Source organism: Candoia aspera, chromosome 1 (genome assembly GCF_035149785.1).
Source record: "Candoia aspera isolate rCanAsp1 chromosome 1, rCanAsp1.hap2, whole genome shotgun sequence".
Classification (NCBI taxonomy): domain Eukaryota; kingdom Metazoa; phylum Chordata; class Lepidosauria; order Squamata; family Boidae; genus Candoia; species Candoia aspera.
Window position 1 is genome coordinate 153316428 of NC_086153.1, and position 19511 is coordinate 153335938.

General features: G+C 42.3%; 1 protein-coding gene across 2 annotated transcripts in view; it reads left to right on the plus strand.

The window, feature by feature from the left end:
• PLCB4 (phospholipase C beta 4) overlaps positions 1–19511 on the plus strand; it is a 188117-nt gene that overhangs the window by 167131 nt on the left and 1475 nt on the right. For both annotated transcript variants that reach the window (XM_063316134.1, XM_063316143.1), the window contains 5 exons: positions 1216–1391; positions 6570–6671; positions 8063–8120; positions 12179–12265; positions 17350–17386. In XM_063316134.1, coding sequence (XP_063172204.1) covers positions 1216–1391; positions 6570–6671; positions 8063–8120; positions 12179–12265; positions 17350–17386 — 460 coding nt within the window. The remainder of the gene's footprint in view (positions 1–1215; positions 1392–6569; positions 6672–8062; positions 8121–12178; positions 12266–17349; positions 17387–19511) is intronic.

Sequence of the window (19511 nt, forward strand, 5' to 3'; positions counted from 1 at the left end):
TCCAGACGATTGAAAAATAGCCCCACAGAATTTGAAAGACTTAAGGGATCAAACTAATTACAAGCCAGTGGAGAAGGAAATGGCAGCCCACACCGTTAGTCTGCCAAGAAAAACAAATGGACTTTCACAGTGAGGACAATTTTGATTTGATGTTTTCCCCAGATCAGAAAGTATCCAGCAAGCAACTGGGGAAGAACAGAAGGCAAATACACCAGCAGTGGTGTTCTGATGTGGCTGGATTAAATCCAAAAGGATGACCAGCTGCTGATCAGCCCAGTAAAGATAGTTATTGCAGAGATGTGAATTGCATTGATACATGAATGTCAGCACTGTGAACCAAGGCAAGCATCTTTTTGTTAGAACAGAGATATGCTGCAACCACAGATGATCTGGAAAGAACAGTCAGAAAGCACAAACAAGTAAACAAGAACTACATAGATATCTATAACGTATTTTTAATGTCAGGATTAGATGACATTATACTCTTTACACATTGAAACAAGAATTCTGAGGTGCCTGCTGAGCTTGACTTGAACAGTAGAAGGAATGACTGCATTCTTAGTATGTAAAGGCACACTCCCTCTAATTTTGAGGAACTGAAACTCCATTTCAGTCTCAGACCATTGAGTTCATATAGATTTTGAAATACATCCTTCTTTGATTCCTTCTTAAATTAGGATTTGAGGAAAGAGGAAGGCCATTATTTTAGGGAATACTGTACCACTCACTTTCTCCAGTGCTACCTAGTATCCTTTGAGCCCCTATACCAGGAGCTGTCTACATTATGTCAGTGGCCCTTTCTTATTGGCTGGGCAAGCAATATTGGGTGTGGGTTGATGCTGCAGCCAAACAGTGTCTTGGGAGATGTTTTCTATGGTTGTCAGGCATTGTTAACATGTTTTGTGACAGAATGTTTTGTGTTTTCAGCCACTTATGCTGCAGCCACTCATTTTTTAGAGGACTGACTGGGCATTGGTAGGCTACTAGCCCAGAAGTGATTTGAGTTTCTGGATTTGCACAACATGGGCCAAAAAGGGAAAAGTGTTTTGACTAACAATTGGCCCAGGGAGCTCTAGGTTTAGAATAGTCACAAGTTTCTGGGTTGATATAAAATCTGGATCTAGAAATGACTCCAACAGTGCCTCCTGAATGCTTGGAGGCCTGCCTTTTTAAGTCATGAATAGAAAATACTGATCCAACCTTTCTTCCTCAAAGGTGAAAGAAATTGTGGCACAGCACACCAAAGAGTGGTCTGAGATGATCAACACCCACAGTGCAGAAGAGCAAGAAATGCGTGATCTGCACCTTAGCCAGCAGTGTGAACTACTCAAGAAGCTGTTAATGAACGTGCATGAACAGCAGACACAACAACTGAAGCTTTCCCATGACAGGTCAGTATAACAGTATACTGTTACACTATTATTTGTTCGCTTGGAAATGGTTGAATCTATTCCAATGTGGAAATGTAGGGAATGACCCTGCTGAAATCATTTCCCATCACCACCAAAGGCTCACCTAATAAGGAATCTTATGTCAACTGACTAATGCTTTAAAAAGTTCAGTCATTTCCCTGCTAGTGCTGAAAATAATCTGAAGTTGGCTGTATAATCTTGACCATTACCCATTAAGTCATAGATATGTTTTGAAGTGACAGGCTGAGAGAAGGTGGTTGTGACTGAAAATCCAAAGGTAATTCTGAGTGGAATTAAAGCTCTAGGATTCTGTTATCAACACTGCCTCTCATTTTTGCCCTCTTCTACCTCAGAACCAGTATACATAATATAGCATTAGTAGTATAACATAGCATGCAGGTAGGTGGACCTTCATCGGAAGCTGGAAATTGACAAGGAGCATCTTATAAAACCAACAGGAAGATGTTTTGTTCAAAGAAATTTTGGAGGTGAGTCTTCTGCAGGGCTTTAAATAACAGGCCTTTAAAAGTGGTGAGAACTGAATCACTCCCTTTGATGTAAGTAAGCGTTGTGGATACAGCCTTGTTCAGAGTATTAATAGCAGTGTTTTTCTAATCCGAATTTATTTATTTAACCATTACAAGGCAAAGATAAAGGAGTACTAACAAAAAAGTAAGAGTAATTAATAGCTTATTGATAGATACCTAATCAAATAGTGCTATACATTCCAGATCAATAATCCCAGTATGAGAAAGCCATAGATGGACCCAATGGCTATTGAGCAGAATTTAGCAACATTCCTAGCACAAAGCATGTATTTTCTTCATCTAGATGATCTGAACAATTAACTAGCAGGAATTACATGAAGATTTATATCTATCTACCAAATTTGTCACTGCCCATCTCCTCTGAATGGAGGGACTCTGGGTGGTTTACAGCATAAAACAATAACTATACAATAAAATTCCAGTATAAAATAATAGACTAAAACAATTTTTAAAACTACCACATATAATAAAATCCTGATGGCTATGGTCTCATTCAATCCTTAAGTAGGAGGAGGACTTCGAGGCACTAGCCAACCCCAAGTATGATTATTCTCCTCCCTGCCCCAAGCCCGATGGCAGAGCCAGGTCTTCAATTCCCTCCGGAACGCTAGGAGCGATGGGGCTAATCTCACCTCCGGGGGCAAGATGTTCCAAAGGGCGAGCGCCATTGAAGAGAAGGCCCACCTCCTGGACCCCGCCAGATGGAATTCTGTTGCAGATGGGGTCCGCAGCTTGCCCTCTCTGCATGACCGGGTGGGATGGGCTGATGAAGCGGGGAAGAGTTGGTCCCTCAGGTAACCTGGTCCCATGCCATGTAGGGCTTTAAAGGTGATATAACCAAAACCTTGAATTGGACCCAGAAGCAAACTGGTATCCGGTGCAGCTCGCGAAGCAAAGTTGTTATATGTGCCCTTCTAGGGGCACAAAACATAGCCCGCATGGCCACATTCTGGACCAGCTGAAGCTTCCGGATACTCTTCAAGGGTAGCCCCATGTAGAGTGCATTGCAATAGTCTATATGGGAGATAACAAGGACATGAGTGACTGTTTGAAGGGCTTCCCGATCCAGGAAGGGGCATAACTAGAGCACAACACGTAGGTGCGCTAAGGCCCTCCTGGCCACGGCTGCCACCTGCTCTTTGAGCAGGAGCCATGAATCCAGGAGGACACCCAGATTATGTACCAGGTCTGTCTGGGGCAGTGCAACCCCATCCAGAACCAAAGATGACAAAGTCCTGGATATGGCAGAGCCCTTAACCCACAGCCACTCCATCTTACCAGGGTTCAGCCAAAGCCTGTTGTTCCCCATCCAGACCCCCACAGCCCCCAGACACTCAGGGTGGTCACAGCATCACTTACTTCACCCAGGATGGAGATATACAATTGAGTATCGTCATCATACTGATGATACCTCATCCCCTGGTGATGGATGATCTCACCCAGCGGTTTCATGTAGATGTTAAATAGGAGATGAGAGAGAACCGAACCCTGCGGCACCCCACAAAGGAGGGGTCGAGGGTTGGATCTCTCCCTCCCTATCACCACCGATTGAGACTGGCCCTGGAGGAAGGAGGTGAACCAGCACAGAACCATGCCACCCACCCCCAACTCCCTGAGCCAACTCAAAAGGATACCATGGTTGATGGTAACGAAAGCCGCTGAGAGGTCAAGAAGAGCCAGGATGGATGCACTCCCTCCATCCCGCTCCCGCCAAAGATCATCCATAAGTGCAACCAGTGCCGTTTCCATCCCATATCCAGGCCTGAAACCTGACTGAAAGGGGTCTAGGTAATCCGTTTCCTCCAGAACCCTCTGGAGCTGTAATGCCACCACTTCCTTAACCACCTTCCCCAAAAAGGAGAGGTGGGAGACTGGACAAAAATTGTCCAGCACAGTTGGGTCCAGAGATGGCTTCTTGAGGAGGGGTTGTATCAGCACCTCCTGAAAGGCAGTTGGGAACACCCCCTCCCTCAAGGATGTATTGCCCATCGCCTGGACCCAGCCACATGTCACCTCCCAAGCTGCCTTCACCATCCAGGAGGGACATGGGTCTAGATGACATGTGGTGACATTTACTGTCCTGATGATCCTGTCCACTTCCTCGGGTCCAACAGGATCAAACTGTTCCCAGATAACATGGTAAGTACACTCCCTTGGTATCTCCACAGACCATGTGTCACGCTTGGAGTCTAACATAGAGCAGATCCAAGCGATTTGTCTTGCAGATGCTCTGAAAACTACTCTGCACGGCCCTGTAGGTGGGTCACTGCGCCCACCTTTCCCAAAAGGGATTGAGTAATTTTAAACAGGGCCATTGGGCAGCATTCTGCAGACGCAATAAGGGTGGAGAAGTATTGGTGCTTCGCCGCTCTTATCGCCACCAGGTAGGCCTTAATAGCAGCTCTAACCAGTGTTCAGTTGGGTTCAGCGGCACTCTAGACATCTCTTAGTCCTCTTCAAAACCCTCAGCTCCTCCGTAAACCACGGGGAGCATCAGGTACGATGAGGCAAGAGAGGTCGCACAGGTGCGATCCTGTCCAAGGCCCCAGCTGCCTCCCTATTCCAGGCGGTGGCCAGGGCCTCCGCTGGACCGTGCAGCAGATCGTCGGGTATAACCCCCAGCTCCCTCTGAAACCCTACCGGGTTCATCAGTTGCCGGGGGTGGACCAATCAAATGGGTCCCGCCTCCCTACGGAGGGGGGTGGCATAAGAGAATCTCAGGGCCACCAGGGCGTGATCTGACCATGACAATGGGGATAGATGTAACTCTCCCCTCAGGTCACATTGCCATTGTTCCGACAAGAAAACTAAGTCTGGGGTGAGGCCACTGTCTCGAGTTGAGTCCTGAATAATCTGAGTCAGGCCCATGGCTGCCATGGTAGCCATGAACTCCTGAGCTGCCTCTGAGGCACACCCCAGGGACAGCATTTTGAAGTCCCCCAGAACCATAAGTCTGGGGAACTCCACTGCCAACCCTGAGACAGCCTCCAGCATATATATGGGACAATGCAGAAAAACATGAGAAACTGACTGGAGTCTAGTCATTTGTAAGACCTTGAAAGACCTTGTGGTCTTACAAGGGGGGTATTATGTACACCTACCTTCCAAACTATAGATGGCATAACATTAAGTCTAGCCAGTGAAAATGATCTTTTGCGCAAAACGGGCTGAATATTAGAGAAATACTTAGCTAGGATAAGTGTTCTGCTTATACTACTGCTGTAGTAGTGGGGGACTGGAAGTTGATATTTCTGTAGCACAGAGTCACGCATGTGCTACTTCATCTCCATCATCTATGGCTTTCTCATATACCCTTGTTGGACTAAGAATTGAGCTAAAAGGCCTTAATAACTTAGGTCTGTGGTTATGCTTTTCTTCCAGGAAGAAATAAACTTTTCAATGAGAATTAGAAGAGCAAGGAAGCCTTCCATTCAGTTTCATTCTAGACCAATTCTCAAACGTACCTCTGTAGGGGAAAGATCAGCTTCCAGGCAGAAAAAACATTCGCCATAAAGCAGAAGGCACAAAGCCCCGCTCTTAGAATTGTGGTCTAGGTTGCTTCTAAAGTCCTTCTACACACAAAACTGTGCAACATAAAGCAAAATGCTCAATTCCTAGACCTTAAAGAGGTTTATTGTTGCAAGGGCCAAAGTATTGCCTCTGCAGCTAGCAAATGAAACTTGCTTTGGCTGTCTTTCAGACTTGAACAATGCCACCTTATGTTTAGTTCTTTCATATTAAGGAAGATAGAAAGATTATTCTAAGTATCTAAAGTCCTTTACTCGTTCAGTACTGATAACCATCTTTTAATTATATATACAATTACTATATCTCTTAGTAAATACAACTTTAGTTTTGGCATAATTAATGTCCAGTTTTTCTTTGCTGCAGTGTGCTGCTTGAATTTTAAATTTCAGTTCCATGTTCTTCTGCGACCAAATAAATTCTTCCCATATTAACATAGTCACTGAAGGTTTTGGTGGAACTTGCAAAACTTTTATGTGTTGTACATATTTTGCTTTATGAAGAGAAACAGTTTGACTGTCCTCAGACATGCTGGACTATAATATTGAATCTTCTAGCCAGGCTGTGCTGGCTGGCTGGGGATTCTGTGAGTCGAAGTTGAATGAATTTGGAGGGCATTTCATTGAGAAAATCTGCACTATAGGTTTGATTATTATAAAGATACAGAGTTGTGCTGAGTATGACGATTTTGTCTAACCCATCGGCTTGTACAAAATATGTCAGTAAGGTTCGGTCTAAGAGTTCAACTCTACAAGCTTACTAAAGCCTGCAATAAATAAATAAGTATATCAATATCAATATCTATGTATAGCAGGAGCGGGTAACTAGTGGGCTTCAGCCTAATTTCAGATGCTTTCTGCAGACATTCAGTTTAGACTTTTAACAAAAGGAGTATGTCCTCTTGGGTGAGATGGTTGGATGAGAAGGAAGAGGAAGAGGGGAGAATTTCGCAGAAAAGTTGGCCGTCTGTGCCTCCTCTTTCACTGTGCAGCCCCAGCAAAGGGAATATAACCCTCAGTCAAGCTCCTAGAATGTTTAAAATTGAAACTTAAATGCCATCTTCTCTTTGTTCTCCTCTTTTTAGGGAAAGCAAAGAAATGCGTGCCAACCAAGCAAAGATTTCAATGGAAAACAGTAAAGCCATAAGCCAAGATAAATCTATCAAAAACAAAGCTGAAAGGGAGAGGTATGTATTATATTGCCAATTATAGAATAAGTGATCATGGGCAAGGTTCATGGCCTACTTTGTTTTATTTGTGTAGAACAACTTACCTTCCCATTAAATCATTATTACTTAATACAGTTGGAATCCACATCAAAAGATGTGATGTGAACTCCAGTCTATTCAAGTAATATTCCAATAATCATTTGGCTGAAGAGTATGGGGGTAGAGCCAGTTTGATCTAATGGTTAAGGTGCTGGGCTAGAAACCAGGAGCCTGAGAGTTCTAGTCCCGCCTTAGGCATGAAAGCCGGCTGGGTGGCCTTGGGCCAGTCACTCTCTCTCAGCCCAACTCACCTCACAGGGTCGTTGTTGTGGGGAAAGGAGGAGGAGGAAGGAGTATTAGGTATGTTCGCCGCCTTGAGTTATTTAAAAAAATAATAAAGGCAGGATGGAAAATTAAGTAAATAAATAAATAAATTTTGGCCTGGGGAATGGGGAGCCCTTCTTTTTCTAAAGGCTGTTTTTATGTACTTCTGCAAATGTTGAGATTCTTCCAAGTGCCCTGTTCTCTTTGTCTTGGGTGGGACTGATGGTATTGTGGCTATATAAAGGCTAGAACTGAGAAAAAATAAGATCTCCATTAATATATATGATAGCTGATTATCAGGCCACACACATGATAAAGGTCTTAGACAATGAAATTAGCATTTCCTCACTTCCCTCTTGCGTAGACCAAATACCTTTTACAGTATGTCAACTTGCTTTTTTCAGCTTTAAACCCAGATAACACTTAAAAGGTGACAACATTTGTCTCTGAGACTGTGACTATCAGGAATAAAGGCTGACTTGTATGCTTAGATTTAACTTTGCCAATGTCGTCTGTATTCCAACCTTGGATTCTTCATCATTTTGTTGCTATTTAGGTCTGTTAGGTGTTTTTCCTCTTTTCTACATGATTAATTTCAGTTTGAACTAAACATACCAAATCTACAGGTTAATACTAGTGATATAAACTCTTGGTTTATTACCCTTTGTAGCCTAGATAGTTTGATCTGCTATTTTTAGTCTATTTGATTTATTTTCATTTATTTTATACTATTGTTTTATTGTCTGTACTAGATCACCCTATCATAGTATTTATAGTTTTAATACTAATATAGCTATAATTCTTATTGTTAGATCTTAGGGTTATAAAATGTTTTGGTTTTCTGTTAGTAATGCTTATATTTTTGTTGATCTGATCACTTATTCTAAACCTTAATTTTTTATTTCTGGAATGATTGTAATTTGATATATTTTATACTGGACTATGACTAAAGTACAGGGAGAGGAGGACAAGGGCTCTAGCCTTCTCAGTGACATTTTGATGTGTAATACAACTAGATACTACAGTATCAAATATATCTTTCACAGGCGTGTGAGGGAGCTGAATAGCAGTAACACAAAGAAGTTTCTGGAGGAAAGAAAACGGGTGAGTAGTTAATCATCTGAAATATAAAATAAACTTTTTTTTAAATAAGTGAACTATTTTCCAAGAACTGATGAAGCTGAGTAGATTGAAAGACAGAAGGATAATGGAAATAGGAACTGCTCATGAAATAGATATAATGAAGTGTTTTTAGAAGTTGTGACTTGAGGAATATTTAAGGGCTTCGATCCAGACTAACTTATTCACATGAAAGAGGTTATCTGTGACTAACTGAAGTCTAGAGGCAGATAATCTATCTTCATTTCTCTTTTTTTCTCCTGTGGTTCTGCTGGATATTCTTGTGCATTTTTTCATATATCTGCCTTTCTCTAAATCAGTATTTCTCAACCTTGGGAACTTTCAAGATGTGTGGACTTCAACTCTCCCAGAATTCCCCAGCTGGCTGGAGAATTCTGGGAGTTGAAGTCCACATATCTTAAAGTTCCCGAGATTGAGACACTGCTCTAAGTACTTTCCCTAATTTACACAATCTTTCCCTGAATATAATGTGTCTGTTCTCTATTTTATACTCTTTATTAGGTAATTTTAAAGAAATTTCACATTGTGAAATTAAGAAATGTGCAGGTGTCAACTTGCATTTTGATTTATAGATATGTTTACGAGAAGCAAATTGGTTAAATTTGTATCAAGATATGAACAGATTTCTCCCCACCCTTTTGTGCTGTTGATTTCCCTGAGAACACTGTAATTGAAAGTACCTGAATAGCTATGTCTCAGAAGGAAGCCTGATATAAAAGAATTGAGCTTCGTTGTGGACAAATGCATGTGGAACTGCAGCTTTGGTTTGAATCTAGCCCCAGCAATCTCATCTATATGCATAGATGCACATAGATGCAATACTTCTCTGCTCTTATTGTGTCCTCAGAATGCCACCTGACGGCCCTGTTTAAAGTCACTCAATTCCTACCGGAGAAGGTGGGCTCAGTGACCCACCTACAGGGCTGTGCAGAGGAATTTGCTGAGCATCTGCAGGACAGAATCGCTTGGATCTGCTCCAAGTTAGACTCCAGGCATGAGGTTTGGTCTGGAGAGATACCAGGAGAACGTACTTATCCAGTTATCTGGGAACAGTTTGATCCTGTTGGACCTGAGGAACAGGATCCTACGGACAGTAAATGCCACCACATGTCATCTAGACCTATGTCCCTGCTGGCTGGTAAAAGCAGCCTGGGAGGTGACATGTGGCTGGGTCCAGGTGATGGTTAATACATCTTTGGGAGAAGGGGTGTTCCTGATTGCCATTAAAGAACCGTTGGTGCACCCCCTCCTCAAGAAGCCATTGTTGGACCCTACTGTTCTGGGCAATTTTCGTCCAATCTCCCACCTCCCCTTTTTGGGGAAGGTGGTTGAGAAAGTGGTGGCGCTGCAGCTCCAAAGGGTCCTGGAGGAAACGGATTATCTAGACCCCTTTCAGTCAGGTTTCAGGCCCAGTTATAGGACAGAAATGGCATTGGTCTCACTTATGGATGATCTATGGCGGGAGCGGGATGGTGGCAGTCTTCCTCACTCTTCTTGATCTCTCAGTGGCTTTCAATACCATGGACCATGGTATACTTTTGGGGCGGCTCAGGGAGTTGGGAGTGGGTGGCATGGTTTTGCACTGGTTCACCTCCCTCCAGGGCCAGTCCGAATCGGTGGTGATAGGGAGTGAGAGGTCCGACCCTCGGCCCCTCCTTTGTGGGGTGCTGCAGGGTTCGGTTCTCTCTCTGCTCCTTTTCAACATCTACATGATACCGTCACCATGGGGTGAGGTATCATCAATATGCCAATGATACTCAATTGTACATCTCCATCCCGGGTTAGGTAAGTGATGCTGTGACTGCCCTCTCTCGGTGTCTGGGGGCTGTAGGGGCTGGATGGGGAACAACAGGCTTCAATTGAACCCTGGTAAGACGGAATGGCTGTGGGTTAATGGCTCTTCCATATCTGGGACATTATCATCTCTGGATGGGGTTGCACTGCCCCAGACAGACCTGGTGCATAATCTGGGTGTCCTCCTGGATTCATGGCTCCTGCTCAAAGAGCAGGTGGCAGCCGTGGCCAGGGGGGCCTTAGCGCACCTACGTGTTGTGCTCCAGTTACACCCCTTCCTGGATCGGGAAGCCCTTCAAACAGTCACTCATACCCTTGTTATCTCTCATATAGACTATTGCAATGCCCTCTACATGGGGCTACCCTTGAAAAGTATCCGGAAGCTTCAACCGTCTCCAGAATGCAGCCACGAGGGCTGTCTTTGGTGCCCCTAGAAGGGCACATGTAACACCACTGCTATGCAAGCTGCATTGGGTACCAGTTTGTTTCCAGGTCCAATTCAAGGTGTTGGTTATATCACCTTTAAAGCCCTAGAAGGCATGGGGCCAGGTTACCCGAGGAACCGCTTCTTCCCCATTACATCAGCCTGTCCCACCTGAGCGTGCAGAGAGTGCATGCTGCGGACCCCATCTATAAGACAGTTCTGTTTGGCGGGGTCCAGGAAGTGGGCGTTCTCTGCAGTAGCTCCCGCCCTGTGGAAAATGCCCCTGGAGGTGAGACTGGCCCCATAACTCCTGGCCTTCAAGAGGAGTCTGAAGACCTGGCTCTGCCGCCTCGCTTGGGGCGGAGAGGGGAATAGAGCTCCATGGGGATGGCTGCTATAGACCACGCCTCCCACACTTGGACTGTTTCAGATTCTCCTGCCATTTGGACTTTTTTACTTTTTTACTTTTTTATTCTTATTTATATTTATTCATTACAATAATTTTATATTTGTATATTTTATTTATTGTATGATTGTTGTTTTAATTAATTATTGTAAACCTCCCAGAGTCCCCTGATCGGAGGAGGTAGGCAGGGATAAATTGAATGAATAAATAAATAAATAAATCCTATTTTGTGACATATTCTAAACATTTTTCTAAGAAATCCTGAACTTCTTACAGATTAAAAAGCTGGATACCAAATTCAATGCAAGAGTTTCTCAACTATTGTTCTTTTTGTTTCAAAAATGTTTTTAGCTGATGGAAGAGGCTAACTTATATAGATAATACTCCTCCTTACCCATATAGATAATACCCCTCCTTATCCAGTAAATAAATGATGAATCTACACTGTTTGCATTGGTCACCCAAGTGGTCAGTTTATTGTGCTTAATTTCTACCATGAAAATTATTGATACAGAAAGAAAAATTTGCTAATCAAAATCCTTCTCGCCACCACCCCAATGTTCAGCCATCTTTTTCTTATTATTCTCCAATTCCAGCTTTTTGGGGAAAACACCATGTTAGTTATGCTGAGATATAGTACATTGCATGAACTAAATCTGTTTGCTTGGTTTATGACTTAGTGTATTGTGTGAACACAAAGAAGTGGGTTCATCAAGTAATCAGGTTAAACTTGTGTGTTCTATGCCACTGTTGTGTTGTATGCGTAATGATGTGGAACATTTGTAGCCTGTGCAGTGACATGACCAAGCCCTTTTATTGCCCTCATCAGAATGCAGCATAAGCCCAATGGGTAGACAGTTTAGCTACACTGGCCCCTGCCCTGGCATTGTTTTCAAAGGGACACATTTTGGAGGAATATTGAAGTCCTTGTAAGGATCAGATTTTCCCTTTGGAAACACTCTGTCATTATTAAGAGGTAAGATGATCTGTAGATTTGAATGGATGCTGATAGATAAACATATATACACCCACATAGGTGTCCTATTTGAACTTCCTTGAGAATATACTACCCAGCAAAATAGTAATTTTATATAGCAGCTAAAGCATAGGGTATCCAAATTATAAAGTCACCTCTTAATGCATAATCTTCCTCAAGCTAAAGATCAGCTTCATTTAATAGTACAATGCTCACATCACGTGAAGGAGAACACAGGAAATTCCTTATTTTCCTTTTTTCTTTTTTTGAAATGTTAACTTTTGGCATTACAGCCCCTTGCTTGTTCCATATGGCAAGAGTTCTTTCAGAAAGCAGTATTTTGGGAGAATTGCTTTTAAAAACCCATATAACCCAAAAGAGTGTGGTTATTTCATTCTCCCCTTTTCTGGTTTTGCTTATAGTTGGCAATGAAGCAGTCAAAGGAAATGGATCAGTTGAAGAAAGTTCAACTTGAGCATCTAGAAATTTTGGAGAAACAAAATGAGCAGGTAATCATGCACCTGGCTGTAAAAAGAAAGGGAATCTGTGAGCTGTGACCTTTATAAGGGTTATTGATTCATTTGGGGCAAGGAATTTGTGTCGTATGAGCATCAGACTGAGCCTGGAGTACCCTGTGCAGCATTTATAGATCATGCTGATATATGAAACAGTGCTAAGACTGCAAGTCTATAAATTCCAAATATGCATTTTTACCTTTGAATCCAAAGCAATATGTTGTCTGTAGCCTAAAAGAAGTTTTGTGCTGTGCCTTTCGGGATAATTTCTGTCCCAATGACATTTTGCGAGATAATAAAAAGACCCCAGTAGCTGCTTCCTGAAATGGGGTGGTTGGAAACTAAGAGAGACGTGCTTGTTATCAGAAGCCAATCTTGTGCAAAGCAGACATTTGGATTGAATGGAAGTGGTTTCACCCCAATCTCTTTCAGTATCCACCCTGACATATGAGATACTTTCTTAGTAGAAGCAAAGATTATGACAATCGACAGAGGCAGACATCTTCACTGCTGCTTCTACTATTGCTACTGTGGTGTACGAAGGAGAAGCAGCCTGCTGCTCTTCCGGTGTTAATGGATTTCCGAGTCCCGGCAAATAGGGGCAGCGGCAAGGGATTATCAGAGTTGTAGTCTAGAGCATCTGGGACATGGCAGGCTGACTATTTTTCCTTCAGATTATTATGAAGAAATCTATATATAATTACTGGTAAGTTTTGTTACAGAAAAATTGTATTTCTCAGTTCAGTTATTGTGAAAACCATGCTAAGCAAACAAGGAAAGATAAAAAATCAGTTTTAGCCTGTTTTGTTGAATTAACTGTGGTGTAAATAAACCACTCTTTCTTAAGTTATAGCAGCTTAATTAAGCTTCCTTAATTATATAAGTTTTTAAGTTTGGACATAAAAACATTGTGGGTTTGTCTAAAAGCAGAAACCCTTGCATGCTGTCTGGGCTCATTGTAAGTTCGTTGAGCAGTAAGTCATATTTTCTGTTACATTCTATTATATATAGAGGGGAGGGGAGAGAGACCGTGCACTAGTTTGGTCTAGTGGTTAAGGGGCTGGACTAGCAGCAAGGAAACCTGAATTCTAGTCCTATCTCAGGCACAAGAACATCTGGGTGACCTTGGGCCAGTCACTGTCTCTCAGCCTTAGGAAGAAGGTAATGGCAAACCACTTCCAAAAACATTGCCTAGAAAACTGCATAACAGCATAGACTTGTCCATATAGTTGTTAGAAGTGAACGGTAACTCAAAGATGGTATAGGTATAGGTACAGATCAGATATAGGTAACGTATTAACTGCTTTTCATAGTTTTATCATTTCTGCTATAGTTCTGAAACTTACTTCCACATCATTTCTTCCATTACTGACATATCCCAAAATTATTGACTGATCTGTCTTGTTTAATTTTTTCCTTCTCATTTACAGTAGTTTGACTTTAATTTATTACGCATAAAAAAAGATTAGTGAATTATGACTAGAAATCTGTACCTTGGATATAGGCATTCCCATTAAAGATTTGATATATGTATTTCTCATTGTTTCATTTTGAAAACCTCTTGCAATTCTTATTATGAGATGGAACTAGAGAAATCCAGACACAGACATTAAATATTGTTGTTTATTCGTTTAGTCGCTTCCGACTCTTTGTGACTTCATGGACCAGCCCACGCCAGAGCTTCCTGTCGGTCGTCAACACCCCCAGCTCCCCCAGGGACGAGTCCGTCACCTCTAGAATATCATCCATCCATCTTGCCCTTGGTCGGCCCCTCTTCCTTTTGCCCTCCACTCTCCCTAGCATCATCATCTTCTCCAGGGTGTCCTGTCTTCTCATTATGTGGCCAAAGTATTTCAGTTTTGCCTTTAATATCATTCCCTCAAGTGAGCAGTCTGGCTTTATTTCCTGGAGGATGGACTGGTTTGATCTTCTTGCAGTCCAAGGCACTCTCAGAATTTTCCTCCAACACCACAGTTCAAAAGCATCTATCTTCCTTCTCTCAGTCTTCCTTATGGTCCAGCTCTCGCAGCCATATGTTACTACGGGGAACACCATTGCTTTAACTATGCGGGCCTTTGTTGTCAGTGTGATGTCTCTGCTCTTAACTATTTTATCGAGATTTGTCATTGCTCTTCTCCCAAGGATTAAGCGTCTTCTGATTTCCTGACTGCAGTCAGCATCTGCAGTAATCTTTGCACCTAGGAATACAAAGTCTTTCACTGCTTCTACATTTTCTCCCTCTATTTGCCAGTTATCAATCAAGCTGGTTGCCATAATCTTGGTGATTTTGAGGTTTAGCTGCAAGCCAGCTTTTGCACTTTCTTCTTTCACCTTCATCATAAGGCTCCTCAGTTCCTCTTCGCCTCCAGCCATCAAAGTGGTATCATCTGCATATCTGAGATTGTTAATGTTTCTTGCAGCGATTTTAACTCCAGCCTTGGATTCCTCAAGCCCAGCTTGTCGCATGATGTGTTCTGCATACACGTTGAATAGGTAGGGTGAGAGTATACAGCCCTGCCGTACTCCTTTCCCAATCTTAAACCAGTCCGTTGTTCCGTGGTCTGTTCTTACTGTTGCTACTTGGTTGTTATACAGATTCTTCAGGAGGCATACAAGATGACTTGGTATCCCCATACCACTAAGAACTTGCCACAATTTGTTATGGTCCACACAGTCAAAGGCTTTAGAATAGTCAATAAAACAGAAATAGATGTTTTTCTGAAACTCCCTGGCTTTTTCCATTATCCAGCAGATATTGGCAATTTGGTCTCTAGTTCCTCTGCCTTTTCTAACCCAGCTTGTACATCTGGCAATTCTCGCTCCATGAACTGCTGAAGTCTACCTTGCAGGATCTTGAGCATTACCTTACTGGCATGTGAAATGAGTGCCACTGTTCGATAGTTTGAACATTCTTTAGTGTTCCCCATTTTTGGTATGGGGATATAAGTTGATTTTTTTCCAATCTGATGGCCATTCTTGTGTTTTCCAAATTTGCTGGCATATAGCATGTATTACCTTTACAGCATCATCTCGCAAGATTTTGAACAGTTCAGCTGGGATGCCGTCGTCTCCTGCTGCCTTGTTATTAGCAATGCTTCTTAAGGCCCGTTCAACCTCACTCTTTAGGATGTCTGGCTCTAGCTCACTGACCACACCGTCAAAGCTATCCCCAATATTGTTATCCTTCCTATACAGGTCTTCCGTATATTCTTGCCACCTTTTCTTGATCTCTTCTTCTTCTGTTAGGTCCTTGCCATCTTTGTTTTTGATCATACCCATTTTGGCCTGGAATTTACCTCCAATGTTTCTAATTTTCTGGAAGAGGTCTCTTGTCCTACCTATTCTATTGTCTTCTTCCACTTCCGCGCATTGCTTGTTTAAAAATAATTCCTTATCTCTTCTGGCTAACCTCTGGAATTTTGCATTTAATTGGGCATATCTCCCCCTATCACTGTTGCCTTTTGCTTTCCTTCTTTCTTGGGCTACTTCTAGTGTCTCAGCAGACAGCCATTTTGCCTTCTTGGTTTTCTCTTTCTTTGGGATGTATATTGTTGCCGCCTCCTGAACAATACTGCCAACTTCTGTCCAGAGTTCTTCTGGGACCCTATCTACTAAGCCCTTAAATCTATTCTTCACCTCCACTGCATATTCCTTAGGAATATTAGTGAGCTCATATCTAGCTGATCTGTGGGTCTTCCCTAATCTCTTTAGTCTGATCCTAAATTGTGCAAGAAGAAGTTCATGATCTGAACTACAGTCAGCTCCAGGTCTTGTTTTTACCGACTGTACAGATGTCCGCCACCTTTGGCTGCAAAGGATGTAGTCAATCTGATTTCGGTGTTGTCCATCTGGTGAAGTCCATGGTCTCTTAGGTTGTTGGAAGAGAGTGTTTGTTATGCAGAGTGAGTTGTCTTGGCAAAATTCTATCAGCCTATGTCCTGCTTTGTTTCGTTCTCCCAGGCCATGCTTACCTGTAATTCCAGGTGTCATTTGACTGCCCAACTTAGCATTCCAGTCTCCCATGATGAAAATAACATCTCTTTTAGGCGTGTTGTCCAGGAGGTGCTGCAGATCCTCATAGAACTGCTCAGCTTCTTCAGCATTTGTCGCTGGGGCGTATATTTGGATCACTGTGATGTTAGATGGCTTGCCCTGAATTCGAATTGAGATCATTCTGTCGTTTTTTGGGTTGTATCCAAGCACTGCTTTAGCCACTTTACTATTAATTATGAAGGCTACTCCATTTCTTCTGTGGTCCTCTTGTCCGCAGTAGTAGATCTGGTGGTCATTTGATGTGAAGTGGCCCATTCCAGTCCATTTCAGTTCACTGACGCCCAGAATGTCTATCTTTAATCTTGACATCTCACCAATAACCACATCCAATTTGCCCTGGCTCATAGATCTTACAGTCCAGGTTCCGATGGTGTGTTGATCCTTAGAACATCGGATTCACCATTCACCACCAGCACCGTCGGCCGCTAACCGTCCTTTCGGCTTTGAGCTAGCTGCGTCATCACGTCTGGGGCTAGTTGAACTCCTCCTCTGTTCCTCCCCAGTAGCATTTTGACCATCTTCCAACCTGGGGGTCTCATCTTCCGATGGTATACCGACATATCTCTGGTTGTACTGATCCATTGAGTTTTCACAGCAAGAATACTGGGGTGGGTTGCCATTACCTTCCCCAGGGATCGCATTTAGTCTGACCTCCCTGTCATGACCTTCCTGTCTTGGGTGGCCCTTCACGGTTTAGCTCATGGCATCATTGAGGTGCTCAAGCTCCAGCACCACAACAAGGTAACGATCCTTTGCTGAAGAACATTAAATATAATATGATATGATATATGATATGATATGAGATATGAGATATGAGATATGATATGATATGATATGATATGATATGATATGATATGATATGATATGATATAAAATATAATATAATATAATATAATATAATATAATATAATATAATATAATATAATATAATATTTGCATTTTGGTTGTTGTCATCTCAGATTTCATTCATTTTATTTGCTTCATTGTATTGCTGAATTTTGATGTTACTATTTTTGTACAAACAGCTTTTGAAATCCTGTCATGCAGTCTCTCAAATTCAAGGTAGGATTTATCTACTCTGAGCAAGCTACGAGTACAATGTTTCATTTAAAATAAATCATTTATCAGTGAGGCACATTTGGTAGATGTCATTTGATGGATGGCCCCTATTGGCTGGATTTAGAACCCACTTGGTACTTTAGAAAGCTCCCCGATTCCAAGAGTTCTGCTGGAATGCATCAGATTGCCCCTTGTACAGGCTACCAGAGTTCCCCAAAAGCTGAAATTAGTATCAGTACACTATGTAGGATTTAGGTTTTGCAGTTGACCAGTTTCGTATGAAATACATCTCTTGGTTTTGTGTGTGCAGAGTCCTATTCATGTCTAGGTTTCAGACCAAACAATTTTGCCCACAGTTATGAGTCATCTAAACGTAGGCATCATACATGGGTGACAGTTCCTTATACTGAATTACTGGGTGTGTGCACTGCAGTTGGTTGAATTCTGCATGAAACTGGGCTATGTCAGGTTCATTCCAAGCAGGCAATTCTCACTTTTTGTTGAAAAACAAATATAGGGTGGAGGAAGACCTTCTAACCGTAGAAATCAGTTTTTCAGGGATTCTTCAGTCATCACACTTTGATGTTGGCTCCTTTGCCTGCAAATGTCATCCAGTTTCATCAACACTTTCAGTTTCCCATATTTCACATCTGACTTGAGTCCAGGTCAAAATGGGCAGCCTCTGATTTAGTTCTAGCAGAAAGAGCTACTTTCTGAAGCCTGAACTGAAACATTAAAACTGGCAAGTGGTTAGAACATTGCAGAGCCAGTTTGGTCTAGTGGTGAAGGCACCAGGCTAGAAACTGGGAGGCCATGAGTTCTAGTCCCACCTTAGGCACAAAGCCAGCTTGGGGACCTTGGGCCAGTCACTCTCACCCAGCCTGAGGAAGCAGGCAATGGCAAACCACTTCTGAAATCTTGCCAAGAAAACTGCATGGATTTGTCCAGGCAGTCACCAGGAGTTAATACTGACTTGAAAGGACCAAAAAAAAAAATAGGACATTAATTGCCATTTCATATACCCAGTGCTATTGGGTGCAAGAACATTTGTCCCACTGAGATTTCTTTGTTTTTTGTTGTCATTATTCCCAGCATATTTTATTGCATCTGAAGTATGGAAGTTGTCCCTTTTACTTGTCTTACAATAGGGCTCCAAGAAATAAAGGGAGAGTTCCCATTTTTCAAATCAGATCAGTCTGGCTTAGACAATAGGGATGAGTAGATGAACAAAACAAGGTGAAAATCATTTTAAGATAGAGGCAAACTCTCAAGCACTGCCAATTGTTCATGAAAAAAAAGTGCTACCAGGTACATCATATGACTACAATGGTTTGGCAGTCAGGTAATACTATCACTGTTATTAACACCAATACATTCAAAGGAAGGTTTGTGAAAAAACAAGACAGCATAACCCAGTACTGCCTGATTCATGTTTTTCAAAAATCAGGCTAGTGGCCTAAACTAATAACACATTCTTTCCTACCAAAAAAATTGATCTTTGTGATCCTGACATTTGAAAAAAATAGAGGCTAGCAAAGTCAATTCCAAAGTATGTTGGTAGGTATTAGTTTCCTACATTTCTTCTCAAAAATAATGGTTCCAATGGAGAAGAGTTACCAAGAGTCTGGCTTATTTGGAGCCATACCAAGCAAGCTCTGTATTATTCTACGTACTGGTTATTTTCTGAAGGGAGACCAAAACTGCACAGTATGCTGGCAAAATGTGAAGGGTATGGGAGAAAACATGAAGTAACATTCCTGAATACAAAAAGAGGAACATAAAAATTGCTATTGGACATGGACATGGACATGGACATGGACATGGACATGGACATGGACATGGACAGTGAGATTCAAAACAAATATTCAGATAGGTGAGCCAGGAGAAAAGCATGGATTATTCTGCCAGTTGTGGGACACTGCTTCTGGAATCTTGGAACAGCCTGCTTAGCTGTGCCTCCTTGACAAAGGCAGTGGGTATGAGGCCAGTTGGGTCCATAAGATAATGTGACATCCCACAATGAACATCGTGAAACTGAGGATTGTCAGAGCCTGTGAAGTGTATCTGGCAGTGTTATAGCATAATTGGGCTGACCACAGTAGCAGAGGGTATGTGCTATGAAATGATC